Raw genomic sequence first — 19723 nt, forward strand, 5'->3', positions numbered from 1 at the left:
TCATGACCTCCCAAAAGAGCTCTTTTAAATCTTAGTTGGTTTATGAAACAGATTCAACTGCTACTTTGAGTTATGGCTTTAATAACTGTAAAAATGTAAAATCTCCCAGGAGTGGCTACAATCCTGTCAGTCATTTGTACTTTAATAATTCTCTTTTTAAAACAACGTGCAAAGGGAAGAAGAAACGAGACATAACCGTGCACTTCATAATTTTACCTAGAGTTCAACCTTGAAAGGTCACATATTAAAGATATATTAAAGACAGAAGCTTCTGTAATAACAACAGAGGCTATCCATTTCTTCACATGCTGGATAAACAGTACAATCCACTGATCCTGCTAATCATGCAACCCATAGGTTGAAGTGACAAGATTATTTAATTTCCTCTTTCTGCTTTGAGAAACTAAAATATCTTGATAGTCTGAGGACCACTGTCCTTAATTCTTAAGTGGCCTTAATTCTTTTTTTTTTTTTGAGACGGAGTTTCGCTTTTGTTACCCAGGCTGGTGTGCAATGGCGCGATCTCGGCTCACCGCAACCTCCACCTCCTGGATTCAGGCAATTCTCCTGCCTCAGCCTCCTGAGTAGCTGGGACTACAGGCACGCGCCACCATGCCCAGCTAATTTTTTTGTATTTTTAGTAGAGACGAGGTTTCACCAAGTTGACCAAGATGGTCTCGATCTTTTGACCTCGTGCGTGATCCACCTGCCTCGGCCTCCCAAGTGCTGGGATTACAGGCTTGAGCCCCCGCGCCCGGCCAAGTGGCCTTAATTCTTAAGTGACCACTTAAGTGGCCTGAATTCTCTGATTTCATAAGTTAATGATTAGGTTGAAGCTATAAACTATAGTCCATTCCATTTAAGACCTGGATCAAAGTTAGCTCCATCCAGCATGCTTTCCTCGGTTTTAGCACGTCCTTTCGGAGCTATGTTGTCAACAGTTATCATTCATTTCCACCACCCTGAGTGTTCTGTAGTTGATAAACCATTTTGTCAGTTTTTTTGCTTCCTGTGTATGTTTCTGATTTCACATGCTCTTGTTTTATGTATTTTAACTTGTTAATCAGACTGTGAAAGGAAACATCCCACATACACAGTTCATAAAGACCTTTCCCACCCACCACACACACACACACACACACACACAAAGTATGATGAGCTTCCCATCATCTTCATTTTATAGGTGTGGAAAGGGAGTCAAGGAAAAGTTAATGGATACCATTTACGTAGTTAAGCAGGCTTTGAGCAGTTCAAATCCTCCCGTCCTCAAAACGACCTTCTGAGTTGGTTCCTGAAACCCGCTGTGAAGCTCAGAGAGGGTCACATCCCGGGGGATCAGCTCAGGCGGGGCCGCCACGCGCCTCCCCGCGCCTCCCCGCGCCGTTGGACTGGAGAGGAGAGCAGCTGCCACGGCGGGGAACACGTGGAGGGGCCCGGTCAGCAAGTGGCAAGAACGCGGCGCAAAGCCAGGCTTTCTAATGCCCAGTCCAAGGCTCTTTCGCTACTAAACACCCACTCTTCAACACATTCCGAGCTCCTGACAGGCCGGGCACCAAGCCGACGGTGATGACGATCCAGGCGGGTTTTTACTCTCAAGGAGCTCAATTTTAGGCCAGGGAGAAGTAAAATAAATAATAATAATTTAAAAAATCAAACAAACTGAAAAACACATAAATAAGCCACGTCTCTCCCTAGCACTTAGTCACAAAGGCGAGTATAGGGCCCCGACGTGAACGTCTGAGCAGGCCCGGCTGTCACTCCCCGAGGACAGCAGGCCAAGAAGATGAGGCACCTGGACGAAAAGTGCTAGAGAAACTGGCGACTGTCCCACCTTCCCTAAGGCCAAGGTTCCGAATTCCGAAGACCGTTACTCGGCGCGGACCTTGACTCCCGGCTGCCGCCGACGCCTAACCTCTGGGCCTGGGGTCCGCGGCCTACGGGTCTCCCAGGCTTCGTGACCCTCGCCCGATCTGATTGGACAGTGGCGGGAAGAAGGCGGGGAGACCCCCGGAGGAGGCGCGCTGAGGCCGGCCGGGGGTTCCCACGGAGGCGCGCAGGGGGCGAAGGGGCGGGAGCGGGCCTTAGAGCGTCGCGCGTGCGCAGTTAGGACGCGGCCGGCTGGGGGCTGCTGGGAGGATCGGACCCTGCGTGAAACGAGTGGGCGTGTGCCCGGTGGGCGCGGGAGGGGCCCGGGCTGCACGAGCGCGCGTGCGCCTCGGAGTCGGAGCCGCGGAAGGAGGCGGGAGCTGAGGAGGCGGTGGAGGGGGCGGGTCGCGTCGGGCGCCACGTCCGCAGCCAGAGGCCGCCGCCGCTGCCACCACCACAGCCACAGTCTTCCAGCTCCATAGCCTGAGAGAACGCCTACGGAGCCGCGATTGCCCGGGATTGTGCCGGCCGCCGCTGCCGCCCAGGCTGTCTCAGCCCTCCTCGGCGCCGGCCCGCTCCCTCCGCCCGGCCCCTGCGTTTGCCCCAGCGCGGGCCGCGACCCCGGCGGTAAGTGAGTAGGGCTGCGAGGGTAGGGGCGCAGCCCGGCTTCCTCCCCTCCTCCCTCGCCCTCTGCCGTCGGCTCCCCTGCCCCTCAGCTCGCACTCCCCGGCCTCTCTCCCTGCGGGGCCTCGGCGGGGACCCAGCGGGAAAGGGGGAGGGGCGGGACAAAGTTGGGGGCGGATGGAGGTTCGCTTCTAGGGCTACTCCTCCTCAACGTTGCTGACTGCCCCGCTGCTATTGGAGCTTGGGGACTCCCCTGGAAAGCCTCCGCCTGATATTTTAACATTTGGGGGTTCGGGGTGGAGGCGGAGGTGGGGGGTGGGGGGGCGTCAGCAGCCTGGGAGAGGGATGCAGCGGAGGGACTTGGGTGCTGGGCGTCCTCGCTCTGCCAACTCCTGACCTGTTGATAAACCTCCCTCTTGGGTTCAGGCACACAAGACGTCCCCCAGTGGACACCCCCAGAGCTCTTCCTGGGTAGGACGGCTGTATTCCCACGCCTAACCTAAACTAAAAGTGGGAATGGAGAGGGTGCTGGCGGCGCCCAGGGGTGACAGGGAGTGCTGGAGCACCCATCCGTGCCGTCACTGCCTCCCAGTCTAAATAAAAACTGCCTGCTCTGCACACGCACCTTCAAGACCGATCCCCCAGCTTTCGCTTCCATTCAGATCGCCTGTCCTAAACCCTGCTTACATAGAAATTCTGGAACCCTTCGGGAGTGGGGTGTGCTGGGTGTACAACGTGGAGCGGAGGGAGGAGGTGCCAAGCTCAGCGCTAGCCACGGCGCCTCCAGGGTCATTTTCTGCTGCTCCTGCCACGTCACTGTCTCTGCTAAAGAAAAAAACTTGCTAGTACCTAAAGGGATCAATGGAGAGAGAAGGGGCAGCCAGGAAGGATTTATAAACAGCTAGAGAAAAGGGGAGGGTTCTTAATTTGATTTTTGCGTCCTTGTGAACTCTGTGCTAATTTCAAATGAAAATACTTTATTTGCTATATGTGATTATTTGCTGTGTGCTGTTGTTTAGCCTTTAAAACATCTGCTCGTGTGAGTGCTCTTAACGGTTCCCCAGGAATATTGATACCACACCAACAGGTAAACATGTATGTGCCTGTGCGCTCCCATGCTTTTAAAAAAGAAAGGGAGAAGTAGCCTTTGATAAACCCAAATGCATCCTGTTTTGATTTTTCCACTTGCATTTCTTTAGTCATTGTTAGAACAGATGTACCAAAAACCAAGTTCATTAAAAATTTGTCCATTTATAGAAAGCATCCTTAGAAATTGTAACGTTGCTACATTAGACAAATAAATATACAGGTTTCTGTGTGTGCGTGTGTGCATGTGTTTTTTTTTTTTTTTTTAACTACAGGAAAATCTTTACCTTTCTTTGTTTCAGTTATTGGGTATTTGCTTTTTTCCTATTTCCGGAATATATCTCATTGGATTATATATAAACATCTTGAGAGTAGTACTTTTCTATGCTTGTTCACAAGGATGCCTCAGTACCTAACAGAATGTTTGACACATAGTAGGCATGCAAATAACTTGAAATAATGTAAAATGGTTCCCTGATAGAGTATTGTAATTCTGCTTAATGTTTCATTTAAGGACAACCCTTAAAAATTGCCATTTTGACACTGTCAGTACTCGTCTAAGTGGGCATTTACAAGTTTTACTGGCGGTTTACTTTTTCTTCCTTGCTAGATTCAGGGCATTTCTTGTAGACTATTTGCTGTTGATTTAATGGGCAGGAGCCATCTTTCAAAGCAGACTCTTCTGGATAGTTGGTTTAAATAGAAAAATTTAAAAACGGTAAGCTGGTGTTTTAATGCACTCTGCTTGTTAGTGTATATGTAGTACAGCTCTGTATAAATATATTTTTGAATCTCCTTGCAGTTATTTGGCAAAGAAGGTAAAACATGGGAATGAGGATGTGGCAAAGTTCTTATAGGTAGAATATGTAGAAGAATTTAGCTAATTCATTGATAGGCATCTTTTTCTAATACAGGGAAATTGGCACATTCTGTTTAATAACAGGTATTTTGAAGTGGCTTTGACGATAAACTGTTGTGCACTATATTTTGTAGTTAAGCTTTATGTAACATGTTAGTGTTATTTAACAACTTTTGGTGTATAGAGCGGTGGTACCCAGAGGAAAATTCACTGTTTTTGGAATTTTTTATGACTAAAAACTAAATTTACATATGAAATATTACTGAAACCCATAAACAACATTGATTCATCTGTTTTCCTTTAAAAAGAAAAAAAGTTTCCCAAGAGGTGTTTGTTTACTTAATTCTATTATTGGAATAAATTACCCTTCAGGGAATTGTGTTGTTTATTCTTGCTCAATATATTTGCCAGCTGCTATATCTATGATACTATTGTACTGGGCAAGAATTATTTCTCCTCATCTCTACAATGCTTAATGTAACTGCTGATGAATTTGTAGTCACGATATACAGTCTATAACAAAGAAATCTTTCATATGTCACAATTTCTTAAAAACCCACTTATAACCCAGTTTAGTTGGTATTGTAATAGTTTATTCACACTTCAGGACGAAGAGGTAGGACTGATTTATGTCTGTAGAATAAGTCAAATCATTTGTACTTATCTAAAACTATTGTCTGTCATTATTGCCTTCCTTTGGAAACTGTGTTGTTTTGTTTTTTGGTAGAGATGAGGTCTTGCTATGTTGCCCAGACTGGTCTCAAACTCCAGGGCTGAAGTGATCCTTCTGCTTCGACCTTTTTAAAGTGCTGGGATTACAGGCCCCAGCCATCATGCCCAGCCAGAAAGTATGTTTTTAATAGAAACTTGTGCATTATGAGCTCTTAGCAGAGGTATTTGTTTCTTGAATATATGTTTCTTGAATGATTCACTAAATGGCAAGTGCCAGAAAAATCTATTCCCACTGGATTGTAAACTCTGGCTTAGAGTAGTGCCTGTGTGTGCTTAATCACACTGAACTCCTAAGTGCATAACAGGGTGCCTGGCACATAGTAGAGCTCAAGTGTATGTTGAACTAACGATTCAGTGAGTTCAGGGGATATAGTTTGTATAGAATTTAGTAATTTTAATGTATTACTTAAGGGTAACATTTAAAAATAGCCATTTTGAATTTTTTTTTTTTTTTTTTTTTTTTTTTTTTTTTTTTAGATAGTCTTGCTTTGTCACCCAGGCTGGAGTGTAGTGGCTTGATCTTCTCTTATCCGCCTCCCTGGTTCAAGAGATTCTCCTGCCTCAGCCTCCCTAGTAGCTGGGATTACATGTACCCGCCACCATTCCCAGCTAATTTTTCTATTTTTAGTAGAGATGGGGTTTCACCGTGTTGGCCAGACTGGTCTCGAACTCCTGACCTCAGGTAATCTACCTGCTGTGGCCTCCCAAAGTGGTGGGATTACAGGCGTGAGCCACTGCACCCGGCCCTTGTTTTTATAAGTCCCAGTGAGACTAATCTTTGCTGCAATTAGGACTTTAAAGGCCTTCTAAATAGTAAATTTCTCTAGTCTCATTAGGCTTATGCCTGGCATGGCAGAACTCCAGATTTGCTACTTTGTTGTTTATTGATAATCCTATTGGTCACTACTGCTAATGATTTTTTTTTTTTTTTTTGAGACGAGTTTTGCTCGTTACCCAGGCTGGAGAGCAGTGGCGTGATCTCGGCTCACCGCAACCTCCACCTCCTGGGTTCAGGGAATTCTCCTGCCTCAGCCTCCTGAGTAGCTGGGATGACAGGCACGTGCCACTGCTAATGATTTTAAATTCAACTGAATATTTCTATTTGATAGTATCTAGCTTTTTAAATTTCATATTCCTCTACAGAAATACTCCTAATTTAAGTCCAGAATGAACTCATGGTGGGCGTGGGAGTGGGAGTGTGGTTGGACTGTAGGAGAGCTGGTAAGTCTGAGAATATACCCAGAAGCAGTCCTAGGCTAGAGTGAAATCTCTTGAAAGTCTAGTTATCTTTAAAAAAACAACGCTCAAGCACTTTACTTTTTACTGTGTGTGAATTTAAAAATAAAACAGTATTTTAAATTACTCTAGATTAAAATGCATGCATTATGTCTCTTCTATGGATTCTTAAGTCCTTGGCATACCACTGCCTACGATTAAAAAGGTACATTTGGAAAGCATGACTCTAGCTTAGAGTTTTCTTTTTTTAACCCTAAATTTGGGCCATATATTGGTATGTATCTCTTCTTGCGATGCTTAAAGTATATGTGGATGCAGGTATTTCCTTTTCTTTTCTGTTTTTTTTTTTGAGACAAAGTCTCACTCTGTTGCTCAGGCTGGATGCAGTGGCACGATCATGGCTCACTACAGCTATTTCAACCTCCTGGGCTTAGGCAATTCTCCCTCTTCAGCCTTCCAAGTAGGTGGGACTACAGATGTGCACCACCATGCCTAGCCAATTTTTTTTTTCTTTTTTTGTGTGGAGATGGAGTCTCCTTATGTTTTCCTGGTCTTGACTTCCTTAGCTCAAACAGCCCTCCCATTTCAACCTCCCAAAGTGCTGGGGTTACAATATTTTCTTTTTGTCCTACTTATTCCACGAATACTATCTGGAAGCTTACAACAAAAATATGTACCAACAAGTTGGTAAAAATACATAAATAAGATATTCAAATTGTAAACCAGGGAAAAATAGAAATCTGGGTAGTGGTCTTGAGGAGGTGTGGAAGTGTAGGGGAAGATAGGACACAACTATGCAGGCCACAGGTGACTACCTAGTTGAGCTGGGATTTTAGCTGTAAGCTTCCTGGAAGCCAAAGAGAGAAGGAAAACGTCACACCTTTGTATCTTTTAAATATAAAAATGGATAGATTTTTATGAAAACACACTAAATATTTGAGGGAAACAAGACATTTTCTGAATAATTACCTCTGAAGAAATTTCTTATGTGGAGTTCCCTATCAGAGCTATTAAGTGTTGCAGTGGGTAATGTCTTTAACAGTATTGTACAGTTAATATAGTAATAACCTGCATAAGGCTGTTTGTCAGGATTTCCTTATCCAAGACATAACTGTGAACAAAACTCCATGATACCATTTTCTTAAAGCATTATGTAATTCAAGTACATTGTTTTTTAGCTTATTAACTTCACCTGGTGCTAAAACTAAGATTAATTAGGATTAGATGAACTACGTAATCTTTAAAAATATCATTTATGAGTATCACTGATTTCCAAGACTTGAAAATACAGATTTTTTAAATTATAAAAGCAATACATTTTATGGTAGAATATAGATGTTAATGCATATATATAATGCTAATATTAGAAATATGACATTAGATTCTCCCTTTCATATCACATTAATACCCATGTTATATTCTAATTCATACAGAAAATTCAAGTATATGAGTGTCCACCATGCATCAGACATTAAGTCTCTGGTGATAGAGTAGTGAACAAACCAAGCCTTTGTTCTCATGGAGCTTACGTTCTAATTGGGAGAGACCCAAAGTAAACAGACACACATATCAAGTGGCAATAAGAGTTTGAGGAAAATAGAGCAGGGTTAGGTGAAAATGATAAGAGTGGTGGGTGCTCATCTATTATAAGGTGGTCAGGGAGCATCTGATAAGGGGACATTTGCAGAAGGACCTGAGCCATGTACATATATTGGGGAAGAGACTTTGAGGAAAGGATAAACAAGGAACTCTATTAGTAGACTGGAATGAACAAGAGGTAGAATAGATGGGGTTTAAATATCTGGCCTTAAAGGTATAAGGACTCTGAATTTTATTCTAAGCAAAATAAAAAGCAGTTGGAGGGTTTTAAGCAAAGTATGACATGGCTGAACTGAAAGAAGAACAAAGGTGGAAGCTCAGAGACCCATTCAGAGATTTTTACAGTAGTACAAGTAAGAGATTATTATGGCTTGAAGTGGTAACAGTAGAGGTAGTGAGAAGTGGTTAAATTCTGGATTTATTTAGGCAACAGAATTTACTGATAATTAGATGGGAATGTAAAAAAAGCAGAATTCAAAGGTGACTCTGGTATTTTGGTTCAAGCATTTATTTAGACACGAAAAACTGACAGTTTAGACTGTCATTCTATCTTACTGGACTCAAGTAGCCACTTACTGTATTAATCTCTCTTTCCTTCCATCTCTTCTTGGTTCAGTTAGCATCTTAGGCACAGATAAGACAGTATAACTCTGCTCATGGCTCCTTATTGCCTACCCACAAAAGGTTGAAGCCAGTTCATATTATTTAGACTAATTTGCATATATCTTATGCTCTCATAAAGCAATAACTAATTTTTTAAAATTGGGATCTTTTTCTTAATTACAAGATAGGATATAGAATAAATTGTTTTTTAAGGGATACCATATTAGAAATAAAAGGTAAGACTGTTGGTAGGGATTTATGGGGTAGGCACCAGAAAGTCAGTTTTGAAATGTATGCAGTTACTGTCATAATCACACCTATATTTAAACTCCAGCTAAAATATATAAGATGTATGGGTATATGTAATTTCCTATTATTTCTCTACAGGGTATGGTAGCTTCTGTTGATTGACAAGCCAGGTGATCTCCTGGATTTGTGTGTATGTGTATGGTATTAATATATAGTACTGGGATTACCGTGATGAATAAGTTGGAGAAAGGTGTCTGTCCTCTTGAAATTATTAGTCCAGTGGGGGGAAGGAAGTGGCTTCAAAATAATCATTTCTCAGAAGGGACACACACATTCTGCCAGGAATTTCTGCATGTTTTGTTTTGGAATTTGTTAAATAGTATTCTCATCTTAGAGTTAAGATTAGAATTATCTTTGATTTTTATTTTAACTATCCTAAACAGCAAGGATTTAATGAAGTTATTTGTCCTCTGCTATATAGCTTATGGTCAAGCTGAGATTCAAACTCAGGCACTCTGACCCCAGAGCCTTAACCACCATCCTGTATAATCTGTTATGATCTTACCATGATCATAGATCAAAGAAATAAATGTGAATGGTAATACATGTGCCTTTGTGGTTTGGGGAGTTTTAAAATTAAGGCACATCCATCAAGAACCTCTTTTCCCAGTAATGCATTAGCTGAAATTCTTACTGGTTTTTCTGCGAGAGATTACCTAGCTTTACTATTACTTTTTAAATCTTATGTTTGGTATGATGTGTTAAATTCTCAAACCAAACCAGTATAAGATTAGGTGCTACTGATAAATGACCTGAGTCAAGATTTTCACTCGAGCAATTGAAAGATATTTATTAAACAGAACATGTGCTGCTGGTGGGGATGCAGTGAAGTCTCATCTTAAATAGGACTTAGATTTTAAAGGCCTAACAAGATGAATTCCATGAAGTTAAAAATCACCTTTGAAAATTCCCACTTTTCACAGCCTCTGCCTCTACCACCTTCATCCAAGCTACCAACAGTCTTTTGTGTGGATTATTGAAATTGTTTCCTAATGGGACTTTCTGCCTCTGCTGTTGTTCTCCTATTGCTTGTTCTTCCCACAGCAGCCAGAATGATCTTTTAAAAGATCACCTTACTCTTTTGTTCAGTGCCTTTCACTAGTTCCATCTCACTCAGTTAAAAGCCACTCTCCATCATAGCCTGCAAGGGCCTGTGTTGATCCAGACCTCACTCTTTGACTTCCTCTCCTACTGCCCTTGAAGCGACCCTGCCACACTTTACAGGCTGTTCCTTCTTGCTGATCCAGATAAGCTCCCACATCATGGCCCTTGATCTTGCCATTTCTTCTCTGGAAGACTCCTCACCTAAATATCTTGTATCCTTACCTTCTTTGAGTGTCATCGCAGTAAAGCCGTCACAGAATATCCTATTTAAAATATCATATCCTCTCCCCATCCATCCCTAGCCAGGTGTGGTGGTTCGTACCTATAATCCCAACATTTTGGGAGGCCAAGGCGGATAGATCACCTGAGTTCGAGACCAGCCTGGCCAACATGGTGAAACTCTGTCTCTACTAAAAATACAAAAATTAGCTGGGCATGGTGATGCACTCCTATAGTCCCAGCTACTCGGGAGGCTGAGGCAGAAGAATCGCTTGAACCTGGGGGGCAGAGTTGCAGTGAGTCGAGATTGCACTACTGCACTCCAGCCTGGGCGACAGATTGAGACTCTGTCTCATAAATAAATTAATTAAAATAAGATATCCTCTTCTCATCCATCCCTTTTTCTCCATAGCATAAAAATACCACTGACATACAGTACTCTCTTTGTATTTATTTAATGCTTTTCCCCGTGGGAGTATTATTTCGTGATGGCAGAGATTTTTTTTTGTCTGTATTGATTACTATACTCTATACACCTAAACATTGCCTGGCTCAGGAGTAGGTGCTCAATCAGCGTTTGTTAATTAATGTATTGAACTACATTGTTAATTTTCACAATATCCCTTTTAATATCTATTATATGTACAGATATGTATATATTATATACAAGGATGTATGACTGTTGGGATCATAACTAGTTTTCTGGCCAAGCCAGATAATATATTATAAAGAACACTTTTAGACCAATCTTGACTTGTTCTAATCTTTACCTACTCAAGTGAATTTAAAAGGAAGTATTTCACGATAGTAAAGGAAATTGAGAAAATAAATTTTAATCATGTTTTCTTTACTGCAGCATCGCTTATTTTATTTCTTAGGTTCCCTTACCACTTTAAATTAGATTAATCATAGTATGTATGTGTGTGTGTGTGTATGTGTGTATATATATATATATATATATATAAAATATATATTTTATAGTAAATTTTGAATTCTGTTACTACCTCTGTTCATAAGAGCTCTAAGAACAACAGAAAGTCATAAAAATTGATCTGTTACTGATTTGGATAAGTGGTGTAATCTTAATAAGAGAGGGATGTCTTTTTTTTTTTAAGGACTTTTTTTAGATAGAACAGCTTAGTATTTATTTTTTCAGCTTTTAGGGTCAGTAGTACATGTGCAGGTTCATTACATGGGTAAAATCGTGTGTTGTGGGGGTTGGGCATACAGATTATTTCATCACCCAGGTAATAAGCATAGTACCCAGTAGGTAGTTTTTCAACCCTCTCCTTCCACCCACCACCTTCAACCAGGCCCCTGTGTCTGTTGTTACCTTTTTTGTGTCCATGTGTACTCAGTGTTTAGTTCCCATTCATAAGTGAGATTCCAGAATTTGGATTTCGGTTCTAGTGGTAATTCATGTAGGATCATGACCCCCAGCTCCATACATGTTGCTGCAAAGGACATGATCTCATTGTTTTTTATGGCTACATGGTATTCCATGGTGTATATGTACCACATTTTTTTTTTATCCAGTCCACTGTTGATGGGCATTTAGGTTGATTCCATGTCTTTGCTATTGTGAATAGTGCTGTGATGAACATAACACATGTATGGCAGATGGTTTATATTCCTTTGCTTAGTATCCAGAAATGGGATTGCTGGGTTGAATGGTAGTTCTGAGTGCTTTTGAGAAATCTCCAAACTGCTTTCCACAGTGGCTGAACTAATTTACATTCCCACTAGCAGTGTATAAGCATTCTTTTTTCTGCAACTTTGCCAGCATCTGTTATATTTTGACTATTTAGTAATAGCCATTCTGTCTGGGGAACACCTTTTTTAGTTATGGTATACTTTTTTCTTTAAGTATTGTGAAATAAATTACAGTTAAGTTAACCAGTATTCAGTAAGAGGAAATAACATTTTGTCTGCTAAACCCTACCTTCCAGCTCTCTTTCAGTGAGTAACTTTCAGTTATAGTTGAAGCACCACAGTAGCAACTTAGGAAAGCTTATAATGTGACTGCCACTCTTTGGTGGGTGTTTTACATAAGATTTATGTTGTCTGCTGGTATAATTTAAAGTATTTATTAAATGTCACAGTTTGAAGTAGGAGAGTAACAAGATGAAGACTAGTTGTATAGTGGGTATAAAATGTGGTTTATCTGAATAATGTTGATGAAGTCTCAGTTTTGCATGTGATAAGAGGTAGTCTCATATGTTGAGGTTAAAATGAAATGTGTTTGTATGTTTTTTTTTAGGAGATCATGAATCAGACAGATAAAAATCAACAAGAAATTCCATCATACCTTAATGATGAACCACCAGAAGGTAAGTATGCATCTGTAACACTAAGATTGGAAAAAAAATCCTAAATTAAAGTTCTGATTTTTTAAAAAAAATTATTTATTTATTTATTTTTTTGAGAGTCTTGCTCTGTCACCCAGGCTGGGGTGCAATGGTGCGATCTCGACTCACTGCAACTTCCCCCTCCCAGGTTCAAGCGATTCTCCTGCCTCAGCCTCCCAAGTACCTGGGATTACAGGCACCCACCACCACACCTGGCTAATTTTTTTGTATTTTTCATAGAGACGGGGTTTCTCCATGTTGGCCAGGCTGGTTTCAAACTCCTGACCTCAGGTGATCCACCCACCTGGGCCTCCCAAAGTGCTGGGATTACAGGTGTGAGCCCCCATGCCCGACCCTGATTGTTTTTATTAAATTTAAAGAAATACAACCTGTTTACCTTGTCAGTAAATACGTTCCAAAAATAATTGAAGGTAATGTTTTTAGTCTCTAATAAGAAAACACAGATAATGGTGAATAGGACCACAATTTTACCATATAAGGGATATTTTCCTGTCATTCTTCTTTTAAGACCAGTTTAGAAGTAAAAGTATCCTTTCATTTGTAAAGGGTGAGGATGGATACAGAAGAAGGATGGACTGCGTTTAGTTTTGATATCCTGCATTACAAAATCAGCCTAATTTAAGAGGTATTAGAGATTTGTTGTGAAACTCCTGTTATTCATTACATTATAATTAGTAGCTCTCCTCCTCTATTAACACATGGTCTTCAGGTCAGCCTCATTTGTCTTTTTAAGTCATAATTCTTTTTTAGTTTGAAAATTGTGACATCATGAATCATTTTAATTTCCTGACTGTACAGAAAATGACTACAGGCATGTTTCTGGTATAGACGGTTACTAAACTTAATCCAAACAGTGATCTCCTTGGAGAAGTGCATGTTGATTACTAGGGTTAGAGGTCCTGACTCTAGCTATTACATTTTTTTCCTAGTTCTGTTACCTGTTATCTAAAATTTTCTTCCTATATTTCTTGTATTGGTAGGCCAAAATGAAATTGCTAGGAAAATAGCAACAAAGAGTTTACACTTAAGCCAAAAAGAAGTCAAAACTATCCAAGGATGCAGTGGACTAAGATTGTGCTACTGCACTTCAGCCTAGATGACAGTGAGACTCTGTTTCAAAAAAAAAAAGGGCAGAAAAACTAGCTAATTAGGTTTAGTTTAGTTTGGTGGAGGAATAGCCTGGAAAATTACTAACTCAGCTCTTTTTCATGCTTTACATTTTTAGGTCTGGATCTGTGGAGTTTTGAAAAGTGAGGGCTCAGTGAGAAAGTTAACAGGGACTTTGTCAGAAAGAAATCAGAAAAGGGATAAATAAAGGCCATCCAGGGGCATGATTGTTAAGAAAGAGAACAAAGCAGAATGTGTTTTTATGCCAACCACTAAACAAGAGGAATCTGCAAAGCAGATAATTTATATGGTGATAATTATGAGTACACTGTAATTAAAGAGATCAACTGCATTAATACTGATCTGATTTGATTAAGAAAAATTATTTATCTTCATTAAATGAATGTGTACCAAATTTGGCATGCCAAGACAGTTTTACTAATGAGCTCTTTGGCTTGAGGCAGTTATCTGTTGTATCCTCAAATCAGGAGTTTGCCTTTTTTCCTAGGGCTAGTGACCTTGATTACAAAAGAATTGCCACTTATATAATTCTTCCCATCATAATTTTATAATGATATATTCAAATGCTCATCTATATCTTGTCTTTTAATTCAGTCATTAAAACATTTGTATTAATTATACTTATTAAGTAGTTTTAATAAAAATATTTGGTTTTTTAAATTTATAGCTATTGCTGTATCTGTATCCATGCACTATTTTGCAAAGATATTTTGACTAGTCAGTGAGATTTTCTGACTTGTGATACAATGTAAAATCTCCAAATCATGAAAAGAAAAACTATCTCAAGTAAATTTGTACCCTCTGGATTGGAAAGCTCAGTTTTCAGAAATTTTTGTTTTCTCCATCAAATATTATCAGTGTCCCATGATACCTTCTCTGACAACCTCATTCTGCTAGCATCTAGTAGTTTTGGTGCTATTAGTTGGACTTATGTACCCAACATTTACTCTTCTTTGTGTGAGAGTGTAGTTTTTTAGAAGTAAAGCCTGAATTATATAAGTACGAAATATTTTCCACAAAGTTTAGAAAAATGCCAATGCTTATGTGTTGTTGCTGCCTAAATCATTAGGTTACTAAAGAGAAAAGGCCTGTGTTCATTTGAAGCTGGTGCTAATTTTTTTATGAAACTTTCTGCTAGTCATTTGATTCCTGAGTTTGAGGTTACATGCTAATATATGTGGCTTTATTTAAAAAAAAAAACAAAACGAACTCATGACTTAGATGCAGCTCAGTTTTTCATATTGCTATTACCTTTTATGGGGGATATCTCTAGTTTTTAAAAATTAGATACTTAAAGCACACACTCTCTTTCATAAGAATGACTGAGGTAGTAATTTTAAGTGTTAACCATAGCTGTAGTTTCTCTGTCCTACTTATGTCTGAATAAAAATGATTTTAGGTAGGTGACACAATTTTAAATGATGAATAGTTTTTCATTTTTACATAGTACTAGCTCTTTAAATAGTAAGGGAGACATAAAGGGGAGACCCAAATGTATTTCCTTAATAGGGGTTCTTCAACTTTTTGGTTTCAGGATGTCTTTACAGTCTCAAAAATTGAGGCCCCAAAGAGCTGTGTCTTTGTCAGTATTTACCATATTAGCAATAAAAACTGAGAAATCTGAATATTCCTTAAAAGAACCCATATTAACATAATTAAAATATTTTTATGAATAGTAACTCTTTCAAAACAAAAAATTGTGGAAAGTGTGAGCAGAGTGATATTGGTTTATACATTTTAGCAAATCTCTTTAATGTTTGGATTAATGGAAAACAGCTACATTCTTGCAGCTGCTTCTGCATTCAGTCTGTTGTATTCTATCATATAACATCCTGATTCTGGAAACCTCTGCTATAGACTCATGACAGAAAGAAAGTGAAAAGACAAATGATACTTTAATAATATTTGATCATATTATGAAAATAGTAAAGCCCCTGAAATGGTCTTAGGCATCTCCAGTGGTCCCAGACCATACCTCGGTAACTATTGCTTTTTAGAAAGAAGATTGTTTTAGTAATGATTAAATCCTATCAAGGAAATGCAGGTCAAATATAGTTATCTTTTTATTTTTTAATATTCCTTTTAGGATAGAAAAATAAAGGTTATTTATTAACAACAGAACCATAAATCAAGGAAACATTTAAAATAGGATTCTATTTAACAAAAGTTGTTTAGTCTCTAAAGCATTTCTTCTCATAGATACTAAGACCTCGCATTGGACCAAGATATTGTATAGACCAAGAGCTCTATACCCTGAAGGAAGAGCTCATCAGTGTCCTTGAATCGGTGTGGTTGGCCTCATCAAATGAACCTCCCGATTGTGAGGTTCTTACTGTAAGTCTTAGGTGACTTACTGATGTGTACTGCTCTTTTACATACTTATATTTGATTGTCTCATGATGTTTTCTCTCCTTAGGTTTAATGAAAGATCACCCACAGCAGCAACCAGGCATGTTGTCCCGTGTGACTGGGGGTATCTTCAGTGTTACAAAGGGAGCTGTCGGTGCCACCATTGGTGGTGTGGCTTGGATTGGTGGAAAGAGTCTGGAAGTGACCAAAACAGCTGTTACAACTGTGCCTTCCATGGGAATAGGGCTGGTGAAAGGGGGTGTATCTGCTGTGGCTGGAGGTGTTACAGCTGTTGGGTCTGCTGTTGTAAACAAAGTGCCCTTAACAGGAAAGAAGAAAGACAAATCTGACTAAAATATGGAGATACACTTGCACTCCACAGCACTATAATGCCAGTGGCATCGAATTGCTAAATTATGGACTGCAACCAAGTCAACTGTTTTGGACGTTTATCTTCTAAACTGCTGTGTTGAAAGTATTGATGAGTGGCTTTCATCTAAAAAGAAGAGACCAATACGAGCACAGTATATGAAGGTTTCTCATACTTAAGTTCCAGCTTTTTATCTGGTAAAATGTTACCCTTACTCAGTTGTAACTGAAGATATGGTATGTTTGAATATTTACTATAAGTCTCAGTTTGACTAAAAATGTGAAAGTTGAATTTAGTAGATGATCTTTACAGTTCCATATGTATAATGTGCCAGGTAACTCATCTGCCCCTTAAGAAGGGAACCTTGAATTACATAACCCGTACCTTTGATGTGCCTAATAGTTTCAGATGTCTTAGTTTTTTATAACCATAGTTGATTAGGCCAAGATGCATTCATTTCTTATTTAAGCTGGCAGAAATTAGCAGGAATTAGAGAAGTTTAAAAAGAAGAGATAAATGGTTTATGATACTGAATGTTAACCATCTTTTGTTAGTAGATATGCATTCTATTAATTTAATCATTGATGCCTTACAAAAAAACCATCTTTTCTGATTCCCTGAATATGTGCAGTTCTTAGAATCATCTATGGATTCTTTTAAAGATTGTTTGTGAAATTAGTTTTCCCTCTTTAGAATCTCAGGAGTAGTGGGGTAAAAGCATTTCCTGCTGTCAGTGGATAAGACAGTGCTTAACTGTCTTGTCAGTAGTTAAAATTAAATTGTACACTTCACAGCCTGGGTTTATGCTCCATAATTAATAAACCTCACAGTGCCTAAAGAACATTTACTTACTGGTCAGAAGGTATTTTGGAAGAGTTTCATATTAAGGAGAAACAAATAATTTTAAGTTCTTAAAGATTACTTAAAACACCCAAAATAGAAAAAGAATACTTCACACCTAGTCTATCTTTAGGATGTCTTAAATTATTAGCAGTACTCCTTTTTAAAAACATGGTAAAAGTAACCACAAATATGTGAGGACTTACTTATAAGTGGAATGAAATGAGCTCCATAGATTAGTTTTGAATATAAAATATGTAAAAGTGCTTCAGTGGTTTATATAGGCTTTAAAAACATACTGTCTTACAGTCCTTTAAAGCAGCTATAGAGTTTGTATCATTTTTGAAGAAAATTTCAGTCAGGGATTTGAAGTGTTTGATTATGGATGATAAATGTGTCATATCTTATTAACATGTCTCATGTCTCATTCATTCTCAGTATGATTTAGTTGGAATTTATTTTCTTTTTGTTTCATGTTTAATTTCATAAACATTTAACAATTGGCATATATACTTGCCATTCCTGTCAGTCAAGGATTATAATCCAAGCCTGGGAAAATCTTAAATTTCTTTATACTTAAATCTGAAAATTTGTGTCCGTTCTGCCAACTTTTTCTTTTTTTTACATAGTGGATGGGAGGAAATGGGGGTTATACCTTACAATAAGTCAAAATAGCATGCCAAAAAATTTGAAACAGATCATTCTAATACCTGAGGCTTAATTGTTTATAAAATACTTAAGATAATGACATTAATATGGAATCAACAAATGGATAAGAATATAACATAACTTCTAAAAGTTTTCTTAAATATCAGAAGGGATTGTAAGCAAATCTACAAAGGTTCTTGAACCTTTTGACTTATACAAAACTGAAAAGTCATTAAGGCGGTCAACTAATCAGGAATTAAATGGTCATTTATTTCATGCTGTATGATTTAAGGTATTTGTTGGGATTCTGGTCAAATGTCATAATTTGCAAATGGGATTTAAAAAAACCTCCTAAATCAATAGGTGAACATGAAATAATTATCTAAATAATGGTATTGGAGAACTTGTTTCCTGCTATTTGGAAGAAATTATTGCTTCATTGCTAGTTTATATTTCTAACTTCTACAGTTATAGACTCCACTGTGCTTTGTATCTGAATTTCTCAGTGTAGACGTTTTGTTTACTGCATATTTATTTTCAACTTTGTCTTTAAAATTGCTTTAGGAAAAATTGTTGTAATTAATTTCTGCTACAGAAAAGCCACCTGGTATGTTTTATATCAAGATTGTTTTAAATTGTAAACTACAACTTCGTTCGGGGGGGCTTTTGCAATGATAGCAGAAAACTGTTAGAGAGGTTCTTGTTGAAATGAACTAACCATTTGATGATATGTACAGCTGTATACTTGAGTCTTTTTTTAGTTTACTTATAAAGACTAGCAATTTGATCTGTTAAACAGGACTAGTTCAATTTAAGAAACTAAGGTTGTTGTATATACCTGGAGGCGTCTGTTATTCAGCTTATTGTTTGAGTGGGTTTTTGGCACTATGAGGATAAACTTATGTGACCCACTTGAATGGCTGATCTAATGATGTTGACATGAATTCTGTACTTAGTGAAATGTTAGATGAAAATAACTGATGAATAATTTTTTATATTAAAAGGGGATGGGAAAAGAACACATGAATTTGTTAATAAAGCACTATGATATGCAAAAGATGGAATGTTTCATAAAGATCTAAAGAAATAAAGGAAACTTTAAAACAGGGTGATGTTAAAATTCTTAGTTACATTGTAGTTCAGAAAGTGCTGTAGCCAATTTAAAAATTTTTTGATAGTAATGTACAAACATATCTGTGGACATGTATTTTGATGTTAACACAGCCATGAAATACAAATATATATATATATATTTTTTGAGACGGAGTTTCGCTCTTGTTACCCAGGCTGGAGTGCAATGGCGCGATCTCGGCTCACCGCAACCTCCGCCCCCTGGGTTCAGGCAATTCTCCTGCTCAGCCTCCTGAGTAGCTGGGATTACAGGCACATGCCACCGTGCCCAGCTAATTTTTTGTAATTTTTAGTAGAGACGGGGTTTCACCATGTTGACCAGGATGGTCTCGATCTGCCGACCTCGTGATCCACCCGACTCGGCCTCCCAAAGTGCTGGGATTACAGGCTTGAGCCACCGCGCCCGGCCCGAAATACAAATATATTTTAAGCAACTCTAATTAAGAGTGTAGATTTCTAGGTTGTACTCCAATTTGCCAAATCTCTGCAAGGTGGGGCCCAGAACTGCATTTTAACAACCCTTCCAGGCAATTCTTGTCCTCAACAAGGTTTGAAAACTGATGGAGGGATTATAAACCAGGGAGCATTTCTCTCTGTTCTAAGTAGCTGTGAACCCAACTTAGACATCTCACTGAAAATAAATGACTAAAA

General features: G+C 38.9%; 2 protein-coding genes across 2 annotated transcripts in view; one reads left to right on the plus strand and one right to left on the minus strand.

The window, feature by feature from the left end:
* LOC118144429 (uncharacterized) overlaps positions 1 to 10256 on the minus strand; it is a 94077-nt gene extending 83821 nt beyond the window's left edge. The window contains exons 1-3 of the mRNA XM_078338166.1: positions 10241 to 10256; positions 3178 to 3339; positions 1220 to 2571 (exon numbers count right to left, since the gene is read on the minus strand). Coding sequence (XP_078194292.1) covers positions 1868 to 2571; positions 3178 to 3339; positions 10241 to 10256 — 882 coding nt within the window. The 3' untranslated portion in view covers positions 1220 to 1867. The remainder of the gene's footprint in view (positions 1 to 1219; positions 2572 to 3177; positions 3340 to 10240) is intronic.
* TMEM263 (transmembrane protein 263) lies at positions 2288 to 19047 on the plus strand. Its single transcript, XM_002752944.6, has 3 exons — positions 2288 to 2493; positions 12498 to 12567; positions 16151 to 19047. Exons 2-3 carry the CDS (start codon positions 12504 to 12506, stop codon positions 16435 to 16437), a joined length of 351 nt encoding a protein of 116 aa, XP_002752990.1. The 5' UTR covers positions 2288 to 2493; positions 12498 to 12503; the 3' UTR covers positions 16438 to 19047.
* The last annotated feature ends 676 nt before the right edge of the window (positions 19048 to 19723 follow it).

Source organism: Callithrix jacchus, chromosome 9 (assembly GCF_049354715.1).
Source record: "Callithrix jacchus isolate 240 chromosome 9, calJac240_pri, whole genome shotgun sequence".
In the NCBI taxonomy this organism is placed as follows: Eukaryota; Metazoa; Chordata; class Mammalia; order Primates; family Cebidae; genus Callithrix; species Callithrix jacchus.